Genomic DNA, 24,207 nt, shown 5'->3' with positions numbered 1-24,207 from the left:
TGAGCCTCCCAGGCGCCCGGGGAGGGATGCTCCGTAGCTTGGTTTTGGTGATCACTTTGCCATGTGCACCTGTTATCAACCTCCAATATATATACTTTTTATTCATCAGTTGTACCTCAGTAAAACTGAAAAAATAGAGACCAGAAAAAGGAATCTAAGTGGCTTCATTATCAGGCTTAATTTTGCACGCAACCCGTAGGTCTTAGCACCGACGGCCCCACTGGGAAGGCAGGACAGAACTGATAGTGTAAGCCACGAGGCAGAGAACGATGGAAAGTTACAAACTGTCCTAAGATGGGTTTCTCAAAATGTGGTTGAGGGATCCTGCCTCCAAAGTCCCCCGGGAAGCTTGTGCAGCTGTCTGGGCCCCACACCTGACTTGCTATACCTCAGAATCTCTGGCCCCAGATCACAGGAAACCGCATTTTAAACAACACCTTCAGCCCCTTCCTCGCCCCTCCCACTGCCCCCCCACCACCACCGTGAGTCTGAAGCTCACTAAGCTGCCGTTTGGAGAACCAATAAAGGGAAAGGGTTCAGTGGAAGATGGGATTCCAGCGTGCCAAGACTTAGATAAGCCGAAAGGAGCTGGAAGGGGGTTAAAACGGGGTGGCGGGGGCACTGTCTGGGCACAGCCCCCCCGCCCCCGGGCGAGAGTTTGCACGCCCGCAGTCCATCCCCAGCAGTGACGGCGAGCATTTATTTTCCCCCCTGGTTTTCTTCCACTGCATTGTAACTTGTGGCAGATGCTTAAAGGGTGTGTCTTAAAGAACCTGCATCCGGTAGGGAAGATGGGAAGTGGGTGGCATGTTAGAGCGCAGAAAAATCCCACGAAACCTCCTGCAATTTCTGCTCTCCCCACGCACCTGTTGCTTACTCCATTCTCTCTCTTACTCATCTGTCTGCCCACTTGTCCCCACCCTGAATTATCGTTCCCTTTCTCTAGTGCTTACCCACCTGCCCCCACCTTTTTAAGGGTTTGTTTTAATAGAGAAGTTTGGGGTTCGCAGCAAAATTGAGCAGAAGGTACAGGGATTTCTCATGTACCGTCCCCCCTAGCCCCTGCCCCAGCCACACTCATGCACAGTGTCGCCCACTGCTGGCCCCTGGGATCATGACCTGAGCCAATGGTAGACGCTTAACAACTGAGCCACCCAGGCGCCCTTAGAGAAAAGGAAATGTTATTAAGAAAATCCTAATAAGGGGGCGCCTGGGTGGCTCAGTGGGTTAAAGCCTCTGCCTTCGTCTCAGGTCATGATGCCGGGGTCCTGGGATCGAGCCCCACATCGGGTTCTCTGCTCAGCGGGGAGCCTGCTTCCTCCTCTCTCTCTCTGCCTGCCTCTCTGCCTACTTGTGATCTCTGTCTGTCACATAAATAAATAAAATCTTTAAAAAAAAAAAAAGAAAATCATAATAAGGAAGAAAAAGTACCTTTACAATACCGTACTGTATTTATTGGAAAGAAGCCGCATCTAAGTGGACCTGCGCGCTTCCAACCTGTGTGGCTCGAGGGTCAGCTGTTCATGTCCCTCCGAAGGCTGCAGGTAGAGGGGTGACAGGATTTGCTGAGTCTGCTGAGAGGGAGCTCGTGCTGCTTGGTTCCGGGAAGCCAAGGACCCGGAGCTGTGAAAGCCGCCACAGCTCTCCAGCGTGAGCGAGGAGGCGCTCCTGGCATGTAAGATGGCGCCTTCTTCCGGCCCAGCGGCCTTTGTCAACATGACCTCCTTTTCGCGGGCATCGTAATTATCTGGGAATTCCTGTCACACGATGTCTTGGCTTCGATTTAAGGTTTCCTGAGGCCACTAGAGTCCCCCTTGATGGTGGGACACGTCTCTGTTTTCAGCCTTTGTTTGTGCGTTTTTGCCTCTTAAAAGAATTCCTTCATACTCGATGACTCTTTCCTTTTGGAAGAAGGAGTCATAAAAATGAACTCACTCTCAAGCCTTTCCAGGAAGCGTGGGAAATATATTTTACTGGAAAATCAACAGCCCGGGAGAGAGGTACAAAAGGCCTCCGCCTCTGTGTATGGCTTCTCACCATCTGTCTTACTCTGAATTTGGTCAGAGGTTCATGGAGCAAAAGGATACTCAGTTGTCCTCGGGAAGACAGAGTCAGGGAGGCCAAGGCAGTGTCTGGGTGCAGCCCATTTTGGTGAGTTCGAATGGATTTCATCTCGATCAAACCGTACTGCTCGGGAGCTGGTCGGCTTGCCAAACCCCTTGCCTTCTGACTCACCACTGAGGCCTTCTGTTTGGGAACACACAGCCCCCTCTGTCTGCTTCCCTTTTTATCCTTCTCCAGGAGATGCCCTGTGGCCTGCGAAATAAAGAAACAGTGTCAGAAGTTCATCAGTTGGTCTTTGGAGATTGAGGAGAGCAATAAAGGCCTAAATGAATTTGGGAAAGAATCCCAAGCATCCACCCAGAAGAGCATTTCTACTAATCAAATCATAGCAAGGGCAGCGCTGTTTAGTATGTTACCGTTCAATTTTTTTTTTTTTTGCGTTACTTAACGAAAGATTCATTGACCACCTTTGTCAGTTTAGTTCTAAAGATTTTATTTATTTATTTGACAGACAGAGATCACAAGTAGGCAGAGAGGCAGATAGAGAGAGGAGGAAGCAGACTCCCCACTGAGCAGAGAGACCAACGTGGGGCTTGATCCCAGGACCCCGGGATCATGACCTGAGCCGAAGGCAGAGGCTTAACCCACTGAGCCACCCAAGCGCCCCTTAGCGATTACTTTTAAAGGAGCCCCTGATAATAGCATTTTAAAGGAAATGGACATAAGAATGCTGTTTCAGTGGTGAGAGGGAGGTCGGATTAAAGCAGTGTTGTTTGTTTTAAAAATCACATTGTATGATGTAAATAATGTCTGACTTTCCTAATTTAAAAACTCCCTTGAGGCAGTGAATGACTGGATCTAGTTTGATTTTTGTTTTGTTTTGTTTTGTTTTCCTTGTTTCCAGCAGACATTATAATTTGGGTAGGGTGACAGTTAGAGGCAACAGTGCTCAGAAGGAGGGTGAGGCTGTGGGATGGCTGGTTTCCAGACATGGTCTTTTTAGAAAAATGTGAACAATGGGAGATGATTAGATGACTTCATTCCTTCCTGAACACGAGCAGTAAGGCAGGCCACCATCCTTTTCCCCGTCCTCAATACAGATCCTGTAGGCAAATAGTACTGTTAATAAAGCAGTCTGCTTATGTTTTACCTCCTCCTTAAGAAAAGACGATACTGCTGCATTCTGGTGTGGTTTTCCCTATTTCTTAGACTTACGGAACGAATATTAGTGCTGAGCATGAATGTAGGTGATGAGCTGAGGCATGGCAGTGAGCTGCGGCCCAGCTGGGCAGGGAGCCCTGTGATAGACAGATTCAAGTTTGGAAGGCTGCTCTCCTGGATGAGGACTTGGAGTCTAGGAGAAAAACCTGAGGAGGGGCGCCTAGGTGGCTCAATGGGTTAAAGCCTCTGCCTTTGGCTCAGGTCATGATCCCAGGGTCCTGGGATCGAGCCCCACATCAGGATCCCTGCTCAGCAGGGAGCCTGCTTCCTCCTCTCTCTCTCTGCCTGTCTCTCTGCCTACTTGTGATCTCTGTCTGTCAAATAAATAAATAAAATCTTTAAGAAAAAAAAAACCCAAGGAGTTTCTATTAACGGATGAGAAATCTGTTTCCCAGGCGCCCTGCCCCCAACTTTTAAAAAAGAAACCGTGTACCTAGGGGCGCCTGGGTGGCTCAGTGGATTAAGCCGCTGCCTTCGGCTCAGGTCATGATCCCAGGGTCCTGGGATCGAGCCCCGCATCGGGCTCTCTGCTCAGCGGGGTGCCTGCTTCCTCCTCTCTCTCTCTCTGCCTGCCTCTCTGCCTACTTGTGATCTCTCTCTCTGTGTCAAATAAATAAATAAAATCTTTAAAAAAAAAAAAAAGAAAGCGTGTACCCATAGCAGCAATGTTCACAATAGCCAACCTATGGAAAGAGCTCAGATGTCCATCAACAGATGGATGGACAAAGAAGAGGTGATATATATGTATTATATATACATAATATTATACATATTATGCATAATATTCTCTATATTCCCATATATAGAATAGATATATCATACCTCCAATGGAATACTACTCAGCCATCAAAAAGAATGAAATCTTGCCATTTGCAATGACTCTGATGGAACTAGAATGTATGACGCTAAGCAAAAAATAAGTCAGCAAGAGAAAGACAAATACCATATGATTTCAGTCATATGTGGAACTTAAGAAACAAAATAGGTGAACATAGGGTAAGGGAAGGAAAAATAAAATAAGACAAAATCAGAGAGGGAGACAAACCATAAGAGACTCTTAACTCTAGGAAACACATAGGGTTGCTGGAAGGGAGGTGGGTGGGGGGACGGGGTAACTGGGCAATGGGTATTAAGGAGGACACTTGATGGAATGAGCACTGGGTGTTATAGGCAACTGATGAATCACTAAAGTCTGTCTCTAAAGCTAATAGTACAATATATGGTAACCAAATTGAATTTAAATAAAATTTTTAAAAAAGAAGAAACCCTGTACCCATTAGCAATCACTTCCTCCAGGCCTTGACAGCCACTAATCTACTTCCTGTTTCTATGGATTCTGCCAATTGTGGACATGTCATGTAAACTGAATCATACATAATTTTTCCTCTGTGTCTGGTTTCTTTCAGTTAGCATGTTATTTTCATCGTTTGTTCGTGTTATAGAATGTACCAGTACTTCTTCTTTCCTTTTTATGGCTAAGATTCTATTGTATAGATGTACTAGGTTGTGTCTATCCATTCATCAGTTGGTGGACCTTTGGATTGTATCCACTTTTTGGTGGTTATTACTAATGCTCTGTAAAGATTCGTGTGCAGGTTTTTGTGTGGACATATGTTTTCATTTCTCTAGGAATTGAACTGCTGGGTCATATGGTAAAACTCTATGGCTATTCAAATTCTTAGCCAACTTTCAAGTAATTATTTTTTACTGTTGAGTTTTTAGAGTTCTTTATATATTCTGGATACTAGACCCTTGCCAGATATATAACTTGAAAGTATTTCTCCCAATTTGTGGCTTATCTTTTCACTTTCTTGATAATCTCTTTTGACACACAAAGTTTTAAATTTTTATAAATTCCATCTTACTTATTTTTTCTCTTGTTGCTTGTGCTTGTTTTTTCTTTTCTTACTTGGTGTCAAATCCATCGTCCTGAAGATTTCTTCTTTGGTTCTCTTCTAAGGGTTCAGTTGTTTTAACTCTTGAGTCCATGTTGAATTAATTTTTGTATATGTTATAGAGTTGGAGTACAAATTCTTTTGCATGTAGACACCCAGTTGTCCTCGCACCGTTTGTTGAAAGGACAGTTCTTTCCCTATTGAAAGGTCTTGGTACACTTGTCAAAAATCAGTTGACCGTGGGTTCATTTCTGGACTCTCAATTCTACTCTACTGATACATCTATCCTGTACCAGTACTAAACTGTCTGGTTACTGTAGCTTTCTGATATGTTTTGGAATTGGAAGGTGCACCCTCTACTCTGTTCTTTTCCAGGATTTTAAGAATTTGTGAAGGACTGATATAAATTCTTTCAACTTTGGGTAGAATCAACCAGTAAGGTCTTCTCATCCTGGGCTTTAACTTAGGGGAATTGTTTTGAATGCTTATTCAATGTCTTGTTATATTGTTGAGACTTTCTGTTTCTTTTGTGAGTCAGTTTTGGTAGCTTTATATCTTTCTAGAATTTTCTTTTTACTTTGAGAGGTTGACCTAGAGTTTGCAATGTATATTTAGACAGTGCAAAAGGAGCACTATACTGCTTTACAGGTAGCATGAGTCCCTTATAATAAGGGAGTACTCGTAATTCCTCCCTCCCATCCCTCATATCCTTGCTGTCATTCATTTCATTTATACATAAGCATTATATATATGCCTGTCTATAAGCATATCTATCTATCTATATGTTTTTTTTAAGATTTTATTTATTTGAGAGAGAGAATGAGAGAGACAGAGCACGAGGTGGGGAGGGTCAGAGGGAGAAGCAGAGTCTCTGCCCAGCAGGGAGCCCGATGCTGGACCCAGTCCTGGGACTCTAGGATCATGACCTGAGCGAAAGCAGTCTCCCAACCAACTGAGCCACCCAGGCGTCCCTATATATGCTTTTTTATAAGCATATATATATATACATACTTATCTTAATTATATATATACATATATATGTGTGTGTATATATATATATATATATTTGAAAACATTATGGTTTTTTTTTAACATTATGGTTTTTTAAAAAGATTTTATTTATTTATTTGACAGAGATCACAAGCAGGCAGAGAAGAAGGCAGAGAGAGAAGGGGGGGGAAGCAGGCTCCCTGCCGAGCAGAGGGCCCGATGTGGGGCTTGACCCTGGGATCATGACCTGAGCAGAAGGCAGAGGCTTTAACCCACTGAGCCACCCAGGGGCCCCAACCTTCTACTCCTTCTGATAATCTCTTTAAACCTGTGTTATCCCACGGTTTGTAGGTATTCTGTAAAGTCTTTTCTTTCTGCTTGCTTTTCAGTTTCAAAATCTTCTATCGACATACCCACAAGTTCATTTCTGTTACAGTGTTTTGGATTGCTACCATTTCATTTTCATTCTAAGTCTTTCTGTCTTTCTGCTTACAATACCCATCCGTTCTTGTAAGTTGTCTACTTTCATCAGAGCTCTTAGCATATCCCTCATAGTCCTATTAAAACCCAAGTCTGATAATGCCAGCATTTGTGCCACACTCGACTGTGGTTCCAGTGTTTTCTCTGTCTCTTCAGACTGTGTTTTTTGCCTTTTCGTATGCCTTGTAACTTTTTGTTGGAGGCCATACATGACATACTGAGTAAAAGGAGCTGCAGTAAGGAGGCCTTTAGTAATATGGTGGTGAGGTGTGGGGGCGGGGGAGGGATTCTGAAGTCCAATGAGTAGGTCTCCGTCTTTTGGTGAGTTTATGTCTCTCGATTGTGAACTTCACCAGTGCTTCTCAGGTCGTTTTCCTCCTTCACAGGGGACAGGAAGGCTAGAGGGAGCTGAGGTAGGGTGTTTCCTTTCCCCTAGCTGGGTTAGGCCCTGGTAAAAACCTGATAGGTTAGGCTCTGGTAAAATAATTTCTCTCTTGAGGGCAGACCTTGTTAGAATGCTCCGGTGTATTTCAAAATGGCTTCCTTTCCTTTCCTGCTTCTGAAGCAGAGGGAAATTTTCCTCCTCTCTTCATTGTGACAGCCCGGGAGAGCTGCCAGGGGTACCACAAAAGGTGGGTGTGCTGCCCTGTGACTGGGCCCCCTGGGAGTTTGAACTCTCAGACTCGTGCACACTGTGCCCGCAGTAATTCAGTTACAGCTCAGGTTTTCCTGTCCTGCTCCTGATCTCCATGAAGGCCTCTGCTCGTGGGTTTCTGCGCCAGCAAGGTTTGATTTTCTGTATCTGCCTGCCTGTCTCTTCACTCGTGGGGGTAGCATTCCCCCCCCCCCGCCCCCCGTGGCCTCAATTCCCTGACAGATATAAGGAAAGTCAGGCGGGTGTTTTGTTTTTTTTTTCCAGTTAGTTCAGCTATCGACTTACTGTTAGGATGGAATAATGACCACCACGCTGCTTAAAGGCTCGACCAGAGACCGGAAGTCCTCTTTCTTCTTTTTTGATATGGACATTTACAGCTATATGTTTTCTGCTTTAACTACATCCCAGGAGTTTTTTAATTTTTTAATTTAAAAAATTTTTTTAAAGATTTTACTTATTTATTTGACAGACAGAGATCACAAGTAGGCAGAGAGGCAGGCAGAGATGGGGGGGAAGCAGGCTTCCCGCTGAGGGGAGAGCCCGATGTGGGGCTTGATCTCAGGACCCTGGGATCATGACCTGAGCCGAAGGCAGAGGCTTTAACCTACTGAGTCACCCAGGTGCCCCTAATTTTAAAAAACTTTTAAAGACTTTATTTATTTGTCAGAGAGAAAGAGAGAGCGCGCACAAGCAGGGGGAGTGGGAGAGGGAGAAGCAGGCTTCCCTGTTGAGCAGGGAGCCCGATGCGGGACTCGATCCCAGGACTCTGGGATCATGACCTGAGCTGAAGGCAGAGTCTTAACAACTGAGCCACCCAGGCGTCCCCCATGAGTTTTCAATGTTGTGTTTTCTTTTTTGTTCATCTCAAGACAGTGGCCCATTTCCTTTGTGGTGCCTCAGCTTTCTGCGGGGGGATCATTTCTGTTCCATCACTGGATTAGTTTCAGAGAGCATTAGTGCCTGCAGGCCCCGGGATTTATTGATATTTTCACCTTTTGAGAGTAGTTTCTGAGGAATAGAGGAACTGAAAGGAGATGTGAGTGGCTGGGGAGGAGGGGGTATGACTTAAGCCTTTGCTTTTGAAGCCACGCTGTGGCCTGTGACCTCTAAACCAGGAATTCTCAACTGGGCGATACCATCCTTCAGGTGGCGTTCGGCAGTCTCTGGACGCGTGTTCGGTTGCCTTACGGTGGGGGGGGTGCAGCTGGCATGTAGTGGGCCACGGACACGACTCAGTCCCATAATGCACAAGGCGGCCCTCACAGCCAAGAGTTATCTGGTCCGAAGTGTCAGCGCTGCCCTGGGGAAACCTTTCTTTTTTATTTTTTTTTTTATTTTTTTTTTAATTTTTTTTTAATATTTTATTTATTGGACAGAGAGAAATCACAACTAGGCAGAGAGAGAGGAGGAAGCAGGCTCTCCACGGAGCAGAGAGCCCGACGTGGGGCTCGATCCCAGGACCCTGGGATCATGACCTGAGCCGAAAGCAGAGGCTTTAGCCCACTGAGCCACCCAGGTGCCCCTGGGGAAACCTTTCTTAACCCCTCCCGCTGGTGGGCCTGTTTCCCGCTCACTCAGCACCTACCTGTCCAGTCTCAGTCCCTCTTCACAATGGTCCCTGAGGTAGGTGAAATGTCACAATCTGAGGTGAGGCGAGTGAAGCCTTAAAACTGTGGCCACCTGTCCATCAGTAGCAGAGCCTGGACGACCCCCCTCCCCCCCAAGTCTGGCGGTTCCCCCCAAATCCCACAGTGACCGAGACCTCCACTCGCTTCGTCCACTCCACCTTTCCAAAAGCGGACCATCATGCATTGTCCTGTGAGTCTCTTTCTGGAACCCTGGTTGCCTGAGGGGCTCCTCGGGGCTCCTCGCAGCTGAGAATGCTTCACACTGTCCTGTGGTCCTCCATTTCATGCCCCCTCTGCAAACAGAGTGGAAACTTCCCGCAGGCCGCGTGCCATTGGGCGTGGAGTGAGCCTGCAGCACGGTTCTGCCGAATGAATGAGGAGCTAGGAGAGAAAATGCACCGAAGTGTTAGCTTGGCGAGCTCTAGGCGCTTGAAATGTAGGTCGTAGCTACTTCCAGAAGAGGCTGGGGAATGGGGCAGGCCCCTAAGACTGGTGGGGCAAGACACATTGTGTTCTGTACGTTGGTGGTTTTTTTTTTTTTTTAAAGATTTTATTTATTTGACAGAGAGAAATCACAAGAGAGGCAGGCAGAGAGAGAGGAAGGGAAGCAGGCTCTCCGCTGAGCAGAGAGCCCGACGCGGGACTCGATCCCAGGATCCCGAGATCATGACCCGAGCCGAAGGCAGCGGCTCAACCCACTGAGCCACCCAGGCGCCCCAACGTTGGTGGTTTTGCCTTGAGGAATTTAATTTGGTTATTTTTCAGAATACCAGTAGGCATTATTCCACTATTAAATTCCTCCCACTGGAGCACCTGGGTGGCTCAGTGGGTTAAGCCTCTGCCTTCGGTTCGGGTCATGATCCGAGGGTCCTGGGATCGAGCCCCGCATCGGGCTCTCTGCTCAGCTGTGAGCCTGCTTCCCCCTCTCTCTCTCTGCCTGCCTCTCTGCCTACTTGTGATCTCTGTCTGTCAAATAAATAAATAAAATCTTTAAAAAAAATTAAATTCCTCCCACTTCAGCTTCCTCTTCTCTTTGAATTGTTCATACCGGCACTTTTTACCTTTCCTAAAAGACCGGTTCTAACTCTATGTAACGATTCACTGTGGCCTCGGGTTCTGTCCCCTAAAGCTCTTATCGAAACATAACTTAAAGAAAAATCTTTTGTGGTATTGGACCTGTTATTACCCTGACATCGAATCTGTATGTCTTAAGGTAGCTGGTCTCAATGTCTCATCCGTAAAATGGGAATATGATCCTTTGTTAGCTGAGACCTTTCCCTGAGGATAAATGATTTAAAGCCCATGAAAGCATTCCCAGCAGTGCTGTGCAAATGGCCAGGTCCTTCCGGTTATGAGTAACTATGAGAAACTGTATTCATAGGAATTACGCAATATCACCAGTAGTCGTGCAATTATTCATTTGCTGGAATGAAGTCTGTTACTAATTTGCATTCAGATTTTGTGCTTCTTACCTACTGGGGTGCTAGCCTAGTAATTTGGTTGAAACATCTAAAGCTCTGTCTTCCCTCTGGCTCTCCTGATGAATACAAGATCTTGACCTTGACCTTTGTTTCTCTACAGGTGTTACAGAACATTTTGGACACTGAAAAGGATTATGCTAAAGAACTTCAGTCTCTGCTTGTCACTTACTTAAGACCCCTGCAGTCCAATAACAAGTAAGACTTACATTTTCAGCCCCTTGCTAAGTAAAGCCAGATGACGTCAGCCGCTGGAGTCATTGCTCTCATGTCACTGAATAATTGATTTTGCCCTTTAGAAGAATTTCCACAGATCACAGGTTGCCAAGAACATGGTCAAGGCAACGGAAATTACGCAAGAGGTTGCTGCTGGAGAGCTTGGCTTTCTGTCTTCTCTGGCCGTGGAAGGAATGAGCACGTCTGCATGTCTGTCTGTGACAATTGTCGTCTCACACATTTTAAAGCGGTGTGTGCAGTTTTACCTTGCACAAACGGGACCTGCTGGTGTTTTTATGCAGAAAAGCGTGTAAACTGGAAAGTTTTCTGCTCCCCCTGACCTTTGCGTGCCGGGGTAGAAACTCTTTCCTACGGTCTGAGAGTGGAAAGAGTGTGGCATTTTGTGAATGTTTGCAAGGGCACTTCGAACTCGAGCTCCGGTTTCCCCCAGGCCCAAGAGAATGATAAGAGCTGTTCACGTGTTTTGTCTTGTTTTAAATAAAATACTCAAACTTTATTCAGGTCTTAGAAGTGACTGAGGTTTGAATTGAAAACTTTGTTTTCATGAAAGAAAAATACGGACCATGTGTGTGTGTGTTTGTAGGCGTGGCCTGTTTAATAACTATTGGCTAATGGCATTTGTTTGCGGTTTTATTTTAATTGATTACACTTTACTAGGGATTTAATCTAGAAGGTGAATAGAAAATTGAGCCGCGGGTGCACATACTAGAGGACAGAAGCCTCCCCATTTCCCTCAGGAAGAGTTTACTTTCGCTGAACAGCTGCCTCAACTCTCGGACTTCAGGCTTATTTTGCCATCCCCCCGCCGCACCTTTTTTGCCAAATCATGTTTGCTAAGGCAGAAGGTCTTGCTCACTTTCCCAGTTGGTTCTTTCCCATGGCACTCTGGGAATCTCGCTTCAGTATGAAAGGATTTTGGATTCCCGAGTTTTGTACGGGTCGAAATGCGATCAACAACAAAGTGTCTTTTGTTACTATGTAAAACGCGAAGTGAACCCTGTGAATCATACCTGCTGCACCTCCTGCCACCGACTGAAACGGGCCTTTCATTTTGTGGAGGTGACAGGCTGAGACAGGAAACTGAGGTGGTGGCCCTGGGAGGAGAGATGATAAGATTTCAAATGAAAGAGGGGAAGAGCCTGACTCAGAGCTCCCCGATGCCATTTAATTCAGAACGCAGTCAGGGTCACTTTCCACCAGTCTGTCTGGCGGACCCCAGAGTGACTGGAGCAAACCAGACTGTTCACCGTCTGATCCTGGGCAGGCCAAGAAAGCCCCCTCCCCGATCAGGTTCAAGTCCGCCCGCCAGTCAGCTTCTTGGGGCCACGAGAGAGGGAAGTCAGGGAAGCTGGCCGGCTGAAGGTTCCGCTTTTGTCCCCCGTGCTGGGGGTTTCCCAGCTTGTGGTTCAGAAGGGCACGATGGCAGAGGAACTGGGCACTTCTGGTGCTCGAGGGGTTACTGGTGATGTTTGCGTGGGGCTTCCTTTGCTTTGTCAGCAAAAATTACTCTCTTGGAAACACTCCCCTTGTATTATTACATGAAGGAGAAAGAACACGTGGCCGCCGCTGGCCCTTTAAATCTTCAGGAAAGGCGTGTGAGAGCATATGGACTCTGGAGCTAGAATGTTGTGGTTTAAATCCTGGCTTCACCCTTCCCAGGCTTTGTGACGTTGGGTGATTTGCTTAACCCCTCTGTGCCCAGGTCTTCTTATGGGTAAGATGGGAGACAACAGCCCCTACCTCATGACCTTGTCGTCAGGTCCAACTGAGTTATTTGGGAAACGCCTGCAGGGGTGTTAAGTTCTGGGTGAGTGGTGTTGGCATGTGTTATCACCTACCACGTGGGAGGGGAAGAATGGAGAAAATTCATCGTGTTGGGGGGGGGAGAGGGGCTCTCATAAAACCATGGTTTTATCAGCTGGCCTTTATTTACTCCATTCCCTTCCACAAACAAACAAACAAATCAGTACTATTTTCTTCTCTACTTCTTCTGATAAAGATTTCCTTTTGTTGATTCACAAGCATTTTAAATCGGGAGAAACTGGATTTTGTGGTTTTCCCCTGTGCCGTCTCTGAGCACATATAATATCTTTCAGTTATTTTCCCGGTTCCTCTAGAAGAGAATACTCCAAATTGTTTACATTTCTCCCCAACCGTGATGGATTTTGCCTATTGAGGTACTTAGATATTACACACTTGTTACTCGTAACACAAGTTACTCATTGCTTGTAAAACACCTAAATGTCTTTAATAAACACTTGTTTGCTCCAGATCATTTTTCTTATTGTAGAAAAAGGAAATCGAGGAAGGATGCTTTTGAGTGTTGTTTAAGACCACAGAACTGGTGTAAATTTAAAAGGAAACGTTAAAATCTAGGGATTGCTTCCCTCGTGCCACTGGTCAGTTCTTTAGCAAGTATCAGCTCACCAGACTAGTGATGGGTAACTGGAATCCTCCTGAAGTTCTATCCACTGATACTGTGTATTTTTTTTTTTTTTTTCAGTCTGAGTACTGTGGAGTTTACATCTTTGTTGGGGAACTTCGAGGAAATATGCTTGTTTCAGCAGACACTCTGTCAAGCCTTGGAAGAATGTTCCAAGTAAGTGTTGCCCATTGCCCTCAGGATGGCTACCAACACCGTTTCTTTGGCGTGTTTTCTTTTCCTGCTGGCTGATGTCTTAGATAGGGATACTTTTTAATCTACTCACTTGTTACAGCGTTGTTGATAAACTGTCGCAGTACAGAGAAAAGGCACTAGGGAGAGCCAAACCCCTGGTTGTATTTCAGGGCTCTACAAGCAGTAAACCATTTCTAACTTTATTTCTTTTTTTTTTCCTTTTCATTTCTAACTTTATTTAAAAATCATTATCAGTTTACTGCTCCTGGTCAGTATGAGAGACAAATCTGGTCTCCATTGACCAGGGATGATGCCTGTGACATTGATTCGATATCTCCTTTTGTACTTTGCCAATTACTTGGGAAAGTTAGTCAGGTGATTCATTCAGTTGCATAAGCTGCTTTTTCTTTTTCAGTCACACCTGGTAGCTTGTTAACAGTTGAAATACACAAAAAGTGGGGGAAGGAAAGTATATCTTGATGAGAACCACAGTACACGTCGGATGGCTGGCTCGGTGGTTGAGGTGTTCAGCTCCATACTGCAGAATGAACTGCGGTGATCATCGGGCCATATAGTTCTGTAGCAAGATGAGTTTTCCAAGCACTGTATCTCAGAGAAGTTGACAACTTTCATCGTCTCCAGGGAAATCTGGGTGATTGCCTGTTTCTCGAGCTTTCTGGGACTCAGGCGGTCATCTTTCTGGGACTCAGGCGGTCATCCAGGAAGGAAGATGGTTAAGGCCTAAATGCTGTTAGGGATCTAGCTTATTGATGTGGAAAGATAAGTCACTACATGAGAAGAACCGATTACAAGCTAGATTTGTAATCTTTGTTTTCCATTTTATCGAGAAACATGTAGAAGGAAGACCAAGGAATATGGCAGAATTATCCTAATAGCTATCTCTGAATGGTGGAATGCTGAGTAATTTTTCTTTCTTGCACTTCTCTGATTTGTCTACAAATGAAAACAGGTAGCTTGTAACTCAAAAAGATTAAAGTCATGAAGCCGTCCTGCCTGGCGACCCCCAAGCCACCTAGACCACATAATACTCCTTTGTGGTTTGTCAGTTTGGGGTTTGATTACTTTTGTCTGTACTTGAGCTTCATATAAATTAGCCAAGAGTATTTTGTGTGTGTGTGCGTGTGTGTGTGCCTGGCTAAAATTTTGAATATTGTAGTTTGAACAGATATCTTTAAAAAACACTATCTGGTTTCAAGTAAGTATCTGGCCCCTGTGTATGGGCACCACGTTTGGTGGCTCGAGTTCAGAGTGGTGGTCCAGTACCCCATCAAAAATAATAATAATAATAAAGTAGCGGTCAGGAACTTGCATTCCATGGCAAAAGTGTTATAATATAGTTTCTCTCTTCACTTTGGCAAAAGAATTCAAAAGGTTTGCGTGTTGCCAGGTTTGACTAGAAGCCTCTTCCTTTATCCCCTGTTTCTTATTTTACATTCTGGGTTTTCATCTGTTTTACCTGCAGGTTTCCAGAAAACCAACACAGAGTTGGAGGTTGTCTATTGAACCTCATGCCTCATTTTAAATCTATGTACCTGGCTTACTGTGCAAATCATCCGTCCGCTGTCAATGTGCTTACACAGCACAGGTAAGTTGTTACCATTTCCCCAAAGAAGCGGTTCCACAGGTGATCCTTTCCTAGGACCGCTTCGTTTGGCAATCCAGGGTCTCCAGTGGAACTTCCGATCATCCCTCTGCATCACTGCGGGAATTAATCCATCGCTACACGGATTGCATATCAGCTCAATAGGTAGTTTACTGAGCAGCTACTATGTGCAGGGTCATGTACTAGCTGACGAGGCTACAGTAGTCCATAAGGAAGAGGCAGTCCCTCCCTTCCTGGAGCACAGAAGCTTGAGAGAGATACGGACATGAAATTAAATGTCACAAACATGTGAGACTTTGCAATGTGGTAGCAGCTTCGTGTGGGCTGAGGGAAGGATCAAGGAAGGCTTTCCTGAAGCCAAATTCTGTTTACATTCAGTGTTTCAGCCTTCCCCTGTCCCAGCGAATGGTTTGTCTGAGTTGCTGGCAGATAGCTAGAGTGCCTGGGTCATCTTTGTCACTTTCCCTTTGGCTGATGGGGGAAGTTTCCAGCAGTGCTGTGGCTCAAAGACAGATACTGGTGAACACGGAAAGGTAGAAAGAAACTAGCAGTGTGAACTGTCTGGCAAGTGCTTTAAGCCATGGGCTGTGATAATAACTGTGCCTGGGGATTGTTTCCGATTCATGGGGAAGAACAAAACGGTATCTCCTTTCAGAGTCCTTGCCAGGGCCTTCGTTACCGCCTGGTTGCCCATCCCTGACGCATTCACTGATGCATTCATCTGGGCCGGAACACCAGCTGATAGGCTTCAAGATGCAGGTTTTTTTAAAAAATCATTTTGGTGGTTTTTTTTTTTACGATTTTATTTATTTATTTGACAGAGAGAGAGCACAAGTAGGCACAGAGGCAGGCAGAGAGAGAGGGGGAAGCAGCCTCCCCGCCGAGCAGAGAGCCTGGTGCGGGACTCGATCCCACGACCCTGGGATCATGACCTGAGCCGAGACTCAGAGCTTTATTGACTTGGGCCCCTGGGTGGCTCAGTTGTTTGAGCATCTGCCTTCAGCTCAGGTCATGATATGAGGGTCCTGGGATGGAGCCCCGCATCGGGTTCCCTGCTCAGCGGGGAGTCTGCTTCTCCCTCTGCCCCTCCCCCTTGCTCGTGCACTTTCTGTCTCCCTTAAATAAATAAATCTTTAAAAAAGGAGTTTTATTGACTTTATAAAACCATTAAGTAAGGACATTTTAAAGGTAGAATTCAGGGGCGCCTGGGTGGCTCAGTGGTTTAAGCCTCTGCTTCGGCTCAGGTCATGATCTCAGGGTCCTGGGATCGAGCCCCGCATCGGGCTCTCTGCTCAGCGGGGAGCCTGCTTCCCTCCCTCTCTCTCTGCCTGCCTCTCTACCTACTTGGGACCTCTCTCTCTGTCAAATAAATAAATAAATAAATAAAATGTTTAAAGGTAGAATTCAGTGGGTCCCGCTCGGGTCCATTTTATTCCCCGATCGAAGTCAAGCATTTTTGTGGAATAGCAAATACGGAAGTTGGAGTTTAAAGAAAGAGAGGCCGTGATTCTGAGTTACTTAGGCAAGTGGCTCAACTCCTTAGAGCTAATGTTGGCTAATAATAGCACTGACAGTGTTCCAGGCACATGACCTAAGCGCCTATGAGGGAATTACTATTGCCACCGTCCCAGCTTTACAGATAAGACATTGGAAGGTCCGGTAGTCTGCCAGAGAGCTCATAGCTCTTAAGTGGTTGAGCCAGAATTAGCATCCGGGTCTGTCAGCCTTCTAAAAACAGTATTTTTATTAAGATCTCTGTTTTACCTGCAAAGCATAATTTACATGCAAATTTAAAGAATTAATAAAATGAACACCCATGAACGCACACCACCCAGCTTAGGAAAGAAAACATTGCCAAAAAGGCGAAAGAAAGCATCACCATTTCCTTTTTTATCTACCAGCCTTATTGAATTCTACTCCGCATACCGCACGATTCACCCATTTGAGGCGCACAGTTGAATTATTTTGAGTATATTCAGAGTCGTGCGTCCATCCCCACAATCGGTTGGAGAGCATTTTCCTCGCTCCCCAAACAAGCCCGTGCTCGTTAGCAGGCACCCTCCATTGCCAGGCCAAGGCAAGCACGGAAGACCTTTACGTCGCTCTGGCTTTGCTCCTTCCGGACATTTCATTTAAGGGGAGTCACACAGCATTAGGGCCTTTTGTGTTGGGCTCTTTTCACTTGTCATGTTTCCAAGCTGCACCCATGTTGTAGCACTTACTAGTACCTCGTTTTTTATTTTTTAAAAAAAATTATTTCTATGACAGAGTGAGAGAGAGCGCATGCGTGGGGCGGGGGTGCAGAGGAAGACAGAAGCCAATGTGGGGCTCCATCCCAGGACTGTGGGATCATGACCTGAGCAAAAGGCAGACCCTTAACCAACTGAGCCACCCAGGCGCTCCTAGTACCTCATTTTTTTTTTAATCACCACAGAAGATTCCATTATTTAAATACTATATATCGTTCTTCCGTTCACCAGTTTGCAGACATACAGACTGTAAATAACCTGCTGCTCTGTGTGGACATGTTTTCATTTCGCTTGGGTAGATTCCTAGGAGTGACACGGCAAGGTCATAGGAGAACTCTTCTGTTTTCACCTTCAGAGCGACTGTCAAGACTCTTTCCAAAATGGCTGCACCAGGTGGTGTTCCCACGACCAGTGTACGAGGGCCCCATTTTCTCCACATCCCCACCATTTATTATTATCAATCTGTTTGCGTATAGCCATCCTTATGGGTGTAAAGTGCTCTCTCATTGTGACTGGACTTGCAATTCCCTAATGAATAATGATGTTAAGTGTTTTTCATGGGCTTATTGGCCATTTGTACATTGGGGGAAATGTCTGTTTGGATCCTTCCCCTATTTTATTTTTATTTATTTATTTTTAAAGATTTTATTTATTTATTTAACAGATGGAGATCACAAGTAGGCGGGGAAGCAGGCTCCCTGCTGAGCAGAAAGCCAGGACCCTGGGATCACGACCCGAGCCGGAGGCAGAGGCTTTAACCCACTGAGCCACCCAGGCGCCCCTCCTTCCCCTATTTTAAAATTGGATTATTTATTTTATTATTGAGAAATTCTCTATATACCATAAATTCACCATGTTTTGAGATTTATTTATCTACTTTAGAGAGAGGGTGAGAGAGAGAACATGCGTGCATGCATGAACTGGGGAGAGGGGCAGAGGGAAAGGGAGAGAAATCCTGAAGCAGACTCCCCACTGAACATAGAGCCCCACTTGGGACTCAATCCCAGGACCCTGAGATCATGACCTCAGCCAAAATTAAGAGCTGACTCAGTCACCCAGGCAGCCCATAAGGTCACCCATTTTAAAGTGTATAATTGAGTGGCGGTTGATATATTGGCCAGGTTGGGCAACCATCACCACCATCTAGTTTCCAAACATTTTCATCTCCCCCAAGCAACCTTGCAGCCAGTAACATTCTCCGCTTCTTTCCAGTGGCTAATGATGTTGAACACAGTTGCATGTGCTTGTTGGCTACTATAATAATCTTCTTTGAAAATATGTGTTTAAATCTTTTGCCCATTGTTTAGTTGGGATTTTCATCTTTTCATTATGGAGTTGCAACACTTCTTTATATAGTATTCTTTACATTCCTCTTACACACGATTTGCAAAAACTTTCTCCCACTTTGTGAGTTGTCTTTTCACTTTTTTGATGGTGTCCTTTGAAGCACAAAAGTCTTTTTTTTTTAAAGACTTTATTTCTTTATTTGACAGACAGAGATCACAAGTAGGCAGAGAGGCAGGCAGAGAGAGAGGAAGGGAAGCAGACTCCCCGCTGAGCAGGGAGCCCGATGCGGGGCTTGATCCCAGGACACTGGGATCATGACCTGAGCCAAAGGCAGAGGCTTTAACCCACTGAGCCACCCAGGTGCCCCTGAAGCACAAAAGTCTTAATTCACACTTAATTTTGATGATGTCCAATGTATCGGTTTTCCTGCTGTTGCTTGTGCTTTTGATGGCTTTTGATAGCTAAAAAACTGTTACTAATCCAGGTCATGAGGATTTGTGCCTATTTAAAAATTTTATACTGTTCTCTCTTACTTACATTTAGCTCTTTAATCTATTTTTGAGTTAATTTTTGCATACAGTATGAGGTAGGGGTCCACCTTCATTCTTTTGCATATGTCTAATGTCCCAGCACCCTTTGTTGATTTCTAGCTTTACAAATTTGTTAAATTGTTTTATATCTCAGAATTGGATCTATTTTGGTGAATGTTCCACGTGAGCTTGAGAAGAATACATATTTTGCTGTGGTTAGATGAAGTATTCTGTAAATGTAAATTAGATTACGAGATTGACAGTGCTGTCTGGCTCAGCTGTATCTTTACTAATTTTCCATCTGCTGGATCTGTTGATTACTGATAGGGGGATGTTGAGGTCTCTAACCACAATAGTGGATTTATCTACTTCTCCTTTCAGTTCTATCAATGTTTGCCTCATGTATTTTGATGTTCCGTTGTTAGGTGTATTCACGTTAAGGATTGTTTTGTCTTGTCAGAGAATTGGCCCTTTTATCTTTATGTAATACTCCTTTTTTATTATTTTTTTAAGAATTTATTTATTTATTTGACAGACAGAGATCACAAGTAGGCAGAGAGGCAGGCAGAGAGTGAGAGGGGGAAGCAGGCTCTCTGCTGAGCAGGGAGCCTGATGCGGGGCTCGATCCCAGAACCCTGGGATCATGACCTGAGCTGAAGGTAGAGGCCTCAACCCACTGAGCCACCCAGGCTCCCCTGTTCCCTCTTTTTAAAAATTTTTTATTTTTTATTAACATATAATGTATTATTAGCCCCAGGGGTACAGGTCTGTGAATCTCCAGGTTTACACACTTCACAGCACTCACCATAGCACATACCTTCCCCGATGTCCATAACCCAACCCCCCTCCCCCTACCCCCCCCCTCCGCCGGCAACCCTCAGTTTCTTTTGTGAGGTTCAGAGTCTCTTATAGTTCGTCTCCCTCCCAATCTCATCTTGTTTCATTTATTCCTTTCCTATCCCCCAAACCCCTCACGTTGCCTCTCCACTTCCTCAAATCAGGGAGATCATATGATAGTTGTCTTTCTCTGACTGACTTAAGAGAAATTAACTTTTAAAAATATCTTTAGCTTTATAACAAACAACCCCCTTAGGCATTAAACTTCCACAAAACACATCCTTTGCCCCTCATGAGTTATACTCTTGCTTCAAAAAAGTGAAAAAAAAAACTTAAAAATTTGTTGAAAATTTGTTGAAGATTAGTTGACCATGGAGTTAAGGGTCCATTTCTGAGCTCTCTATTCTGTTCCATGGATCTATGTGTCTGTTTTTGTGCCAGTACCATACTGTCTTGATGATGACAGCTTTGTAATAGAGCTTGAAGTCTGGAATTGTGATGCCACCAACTTTGGTTTTCTTTTTCAACATTCCTTTGGCTATTCGGGGTCTTTTCTGGTTCCATATAAATTTTAGGATTATTTGTTCCATTTCTTTGAAAAAAAATGGATGGGATTTTGATAGGGATTGCATTAAAAGTGTAGATTGCTTTAGGTAGCATAGACATTTTCACAATATTTGTTCTTCCAAAACAAGAGCATGGAATGTAATGCTCCCTCTTTATCCCTGATAGTTTTCCTTGTTCTAATGTCAGGTTTTTCTGAAATTAATGTAGCTAATCCAGCTATTTTTAAATGTATCTTTTGCATCTTTTTCCTTTTATTCTATCAATATCTTACATACAATCTACAGTTGAGTCTTGTTTTTTAATCCACTCTGACGGTCTCTGTCTTTTAATTGGCATATGGAGACCATTTATGTTTAAAGTGATAATTGATATAGTTGGATTCATGTTTACCATGTTTATAACTGTTTTGTATTCATTGTACTTGTTCTTTGTTTCTTTACTACCCCCTCTTTCACTGACTTCTCTGGTTTTAGTTAAATATTTTATATTATTTCATTTTATCTTCTCTCTTAGCATATTATACTTCTGGAAAAACTTCAGTGGGTTCCCTAGAGTTTATAATAACCATTTATAACTAATATAACAGCACTTTTACATTAACACTTTCATTCCATAGGTAGCCTAGGTACCTTATAACAGAGTATTTTCAATTCCCCCTAACCTCTTAGAACATTGTTCTCATTCATTTAATTTATCCGTAAGGTAAAATAATCCAATATATTGTCTATTACTTTGAACAGTTATCTCTTAGATCCATTAAGACTCAGAAAAAAGAAAGGTTTTCTTTCACTTGTATGTAGTATTCTCTGACACTCTTCCTTTTTTATGTAGATCTAAGTTTCCTTTTCTCTGAAGAACTTCTTTTAACAATTTTTGCAAAGGTGGTCTACTAGTGAAAATTTCCCTCAGTTTTTGTTTGCCTGAGGAAGTATTATTTCTCCCTCCGCTGTTTTTTTCTTTTAAGTAGGCTCCACTCTGGGCATGAAGCCCAGTGTGGGGCTTCAACTCATGACCCTGAGATCAAGACCCAAGCTGCGATCATGAGTCAGACTCATAACCCACTGAGCCACCCAGGTGTCCCTCTCCTCCACTTTAGAAAAATTTTTCCCTTTTATTTTTATTGTGGCAAAAAATATAAATAGCATGAGATCTAAACAAATTTTAAGTGTAAGAAAAGTACGCAAGGGGATTTTTCTCCAATTTTCACCAGGAGAACTTGAGTGGGCTTGTGGATGCAAAACCCACAAAAGTATTGGGATCCCAAGACTGGGTCACTGGGAGTTTTTAACCGTCTAGCTAGTCCACACTTAGACTCTTAAAATTCATCAAAATTAGCATTTGAGTGTTGCTACTAGTTACTGGCTCCAGTGGCTTCTCTTTCAAAGAAGTGGATCTCTGTTTTAATTCTCAATATTTACTGGTCCTTTCAGATTTGGGGGGAAGGCATGGTCTCCCCTGTGATCTCAATTCCCAGTGGATCTAAGAAAAGTCATTGATTTTCAGATAGTTCAGTGTTTTTTCTTGTGAGAATAGTAATGATGCCCTCCAAACTCTTTACACGTTAGAGCTGAAACCAGAAGTCTTTCAATGATTTTTTTTTAATTCTTTTTTTGGCAATTGCGATGAGACTTTCCATATATGTATGTATGTGTGTGTATATATATATACACACACATATACATATGTGTATATATAAAATATATGGAAGATATATAAGATATATATATATATATATCCTATCAGAATCTCCTTTATATTCACACTAACTTAATTCTAGTGAGATATACCAATGTTACTGCTAGTGTAACTTTGTATCTTCTTCCCTTTTTGGGGCTACTATTATATGTATTACATCTCTATGCTACAAACCCAGTAACATTGCTATAAATATTATTTTAGGTAATTTTATGTGTATTAATGAAACTGAGAGAGGAAAGGAGAACAAGGATATGTTTAGAACATCTGTTCCATTAACATTCTCATTTACTATGTGTTTATCTTTCTTTTTTTAAAAAGGATATTTATTTATTTATTTGACAGACAGAGATCACAAGTAGGCAGAGAGGCAGGCAAAGAGGGGGGAAGCAGGCTCCCTGCTGAGCAGAGAGCCCAATGGGGGGGCTTGATCCCAGGACCCTGAGATCATGACCTGAGCTGAGGACAGAAGCTTAACCCACTGAGGCACCCAGGCGCCCCTCTCTTTATTTCTTCCTGAGGATTTGAGTTACTCTCTGATATCATATCCTTCTTCCAATAGAGCTTTCCACCCACCTCTACTGTGCTATGGTTGTGAAATATATCACGTTTCTATATGTTACAGGCCCCATAATATGGGTATATAATATTGCTTTATACGTTTGTTTTTATATTAGTTAAGACAAAAAGGAGAAATAGGTATTTGTACTGTCTTTCATAATTGCACAATTACCTTTGCTGGTGCTCTGTTTTCTATGTGGCTTTGAATTTACATCTGGATTGACTTGATTTTACCATCTAATTTTCATATTTCTTATAAGATGGGTCTTCCAGCAAAAAATTCTCTGTTTTTGTTTATTGGGGAATGTTTTCTTCCCACCTACATTTTTAAAAGACAGTTTGGATGAATATAGAATTCTTGGTGGTCAGTTTTATTTCTTTACCTTGAATATGTCATTTCACTACCTCTGGGCCCTTATTAACTCTGAAGAGAAATTAGCAGTTATAATCTTCTTCAGGTTCCCTAGCCCACGATGAGCTGTTTTTCTCATTCTCATTTTCAGATTTTCTTCTTGTTTTTGTCTCTCAGCATCTTTACTATAATTTGTACACGGATCTTTTTGTTATCTCTCCTATCTGGAATTCATTGAGCTTTTTGGTTATGTACATTAACATTTTTCTCAAGTTTAGGAAGTTTTCAGTCTGAAGTGGATTCGTTTTTCTTTATTCATCTCTCCCCCTACCCTCTGTTTTCTCAGATTACATTATCTCTATGAATCTATCATTAAAGTCACTGATTCTTTTGCCAGTTCACACCTACTCTTGAGCATCTCCAGCAAATTTTAAAATTTCAGTTATTGTACTTTTTAACCCCAGAATTTCCATTTGGTTCTTTTTTTTTCCCTGTAATTTGTTTCTGTACTAATACTCTCCGGTGAGACATTGTCCTTATAGTAGCTTCCATTAATTCTTTAAGCATGGTTTCCTTTTGTTCTTATTTTTTTTTCAAGATTTTATTTATTTATTTGACAGACAGAGATCACAGGTAGGCAGAGAGGCAGGCAGAGAGAGAGGAGGAAGCAGGCTCCCCACCAAGCAGAGAGCCAGATGCAGGACTCAATCCCAGGACCCTGAGATCATGACCTGAGCTGAAGGCAGAGGCTTAACCCACTGAGCCACCCAGGCACCCTTCCTTTTGTTCTTAGAACGCATTTATAATGGCTACTTTGAAGTCTTTGTTGGATCTGACCATCCGTCACTCTCGCAGACAACTTCTGTTGTCTCTTCTTATATGGGTCACACTTCTGTTTCTTGGCGTGTTACATATTTTTGTTGTTATTGTTGGAAACTAGACACCATGCAATTTCAGGTTTAGCAACTCTGGATACTGATTCCTTTCTCCCCTCTTGGGGGGTGTGTTTTTGTTGTCGTTTGCTTATTTCTTTAGTGACTTGATGGCCTCTTTGGTGAGGTCTGTTTTACCCACTGTGTGCACCTCTGATGTCACTGCTCAGAGGGCCCGGCCTTGGTCATGGCACCCAGTCACCCTGGAAGCATGGTGGTTTTGCTAGCAGGGTTCTCTTTGCCCATGTTTCCCCGATTTGCCTGCTGAGCTGTCCGCGCCAATTCCGCGTATCCTCCCACTGCCGGCT

At 43.7% G+C, this 24,207-nt stretch overlaps 1 protein-coding gene across 6 annotated transcripts in view; it reads left to right on the top strand.

Moving 5' to 3' along the window:
- Window positions 1–24,207, top strand: part of ARHGEF6 (Rac/Cdc42 guanine nucleotide exchange factor 6) — an 85,235-nt gene that overhangs the window by 33,544 nt on the left and 27,484 nt on the right. For all 6 annotated transcript variants that reach the window (XM_045995144.1, XM_045995145.1, XM_045995142.1 and 3 more), the window contains 3 exons: window positions 10,515–10,609; window positions 13,152–13,247; window positions 14,749–14,871. In XM_045995144.1, coding sequence (XP_045851100.1) covers window positions 10,515–10,609; window positions 13,152–13,247; window positions 14,749–14,871 — 314 coding nt within the window. The remainder of the gene's footprint in view (window positions 1–10,514; window positions 10,610–13,151; window positions 13,248–14,748; window positions 14,872–24,207) is intronic.

The sequence above is a fragment of the Meles meles genome, chromosome X (genome assembly GCF_922984935.1).
Source record: "Meles meles chromosome X, mMelMel3.1 paternal haplotype, whole genome shotgun sequence".
Taxonomy (NCBI): domain Eukaryota; kingdom Metazoa; phylum Chordata; class Mammalia; order Carnivora; family Mustelidae; genus Meles; species Meles meles.
Note: the sequence above shows the minus strand (reverse complement) of the source record. Positions and strands in the feature narration are given on the sequence as shown.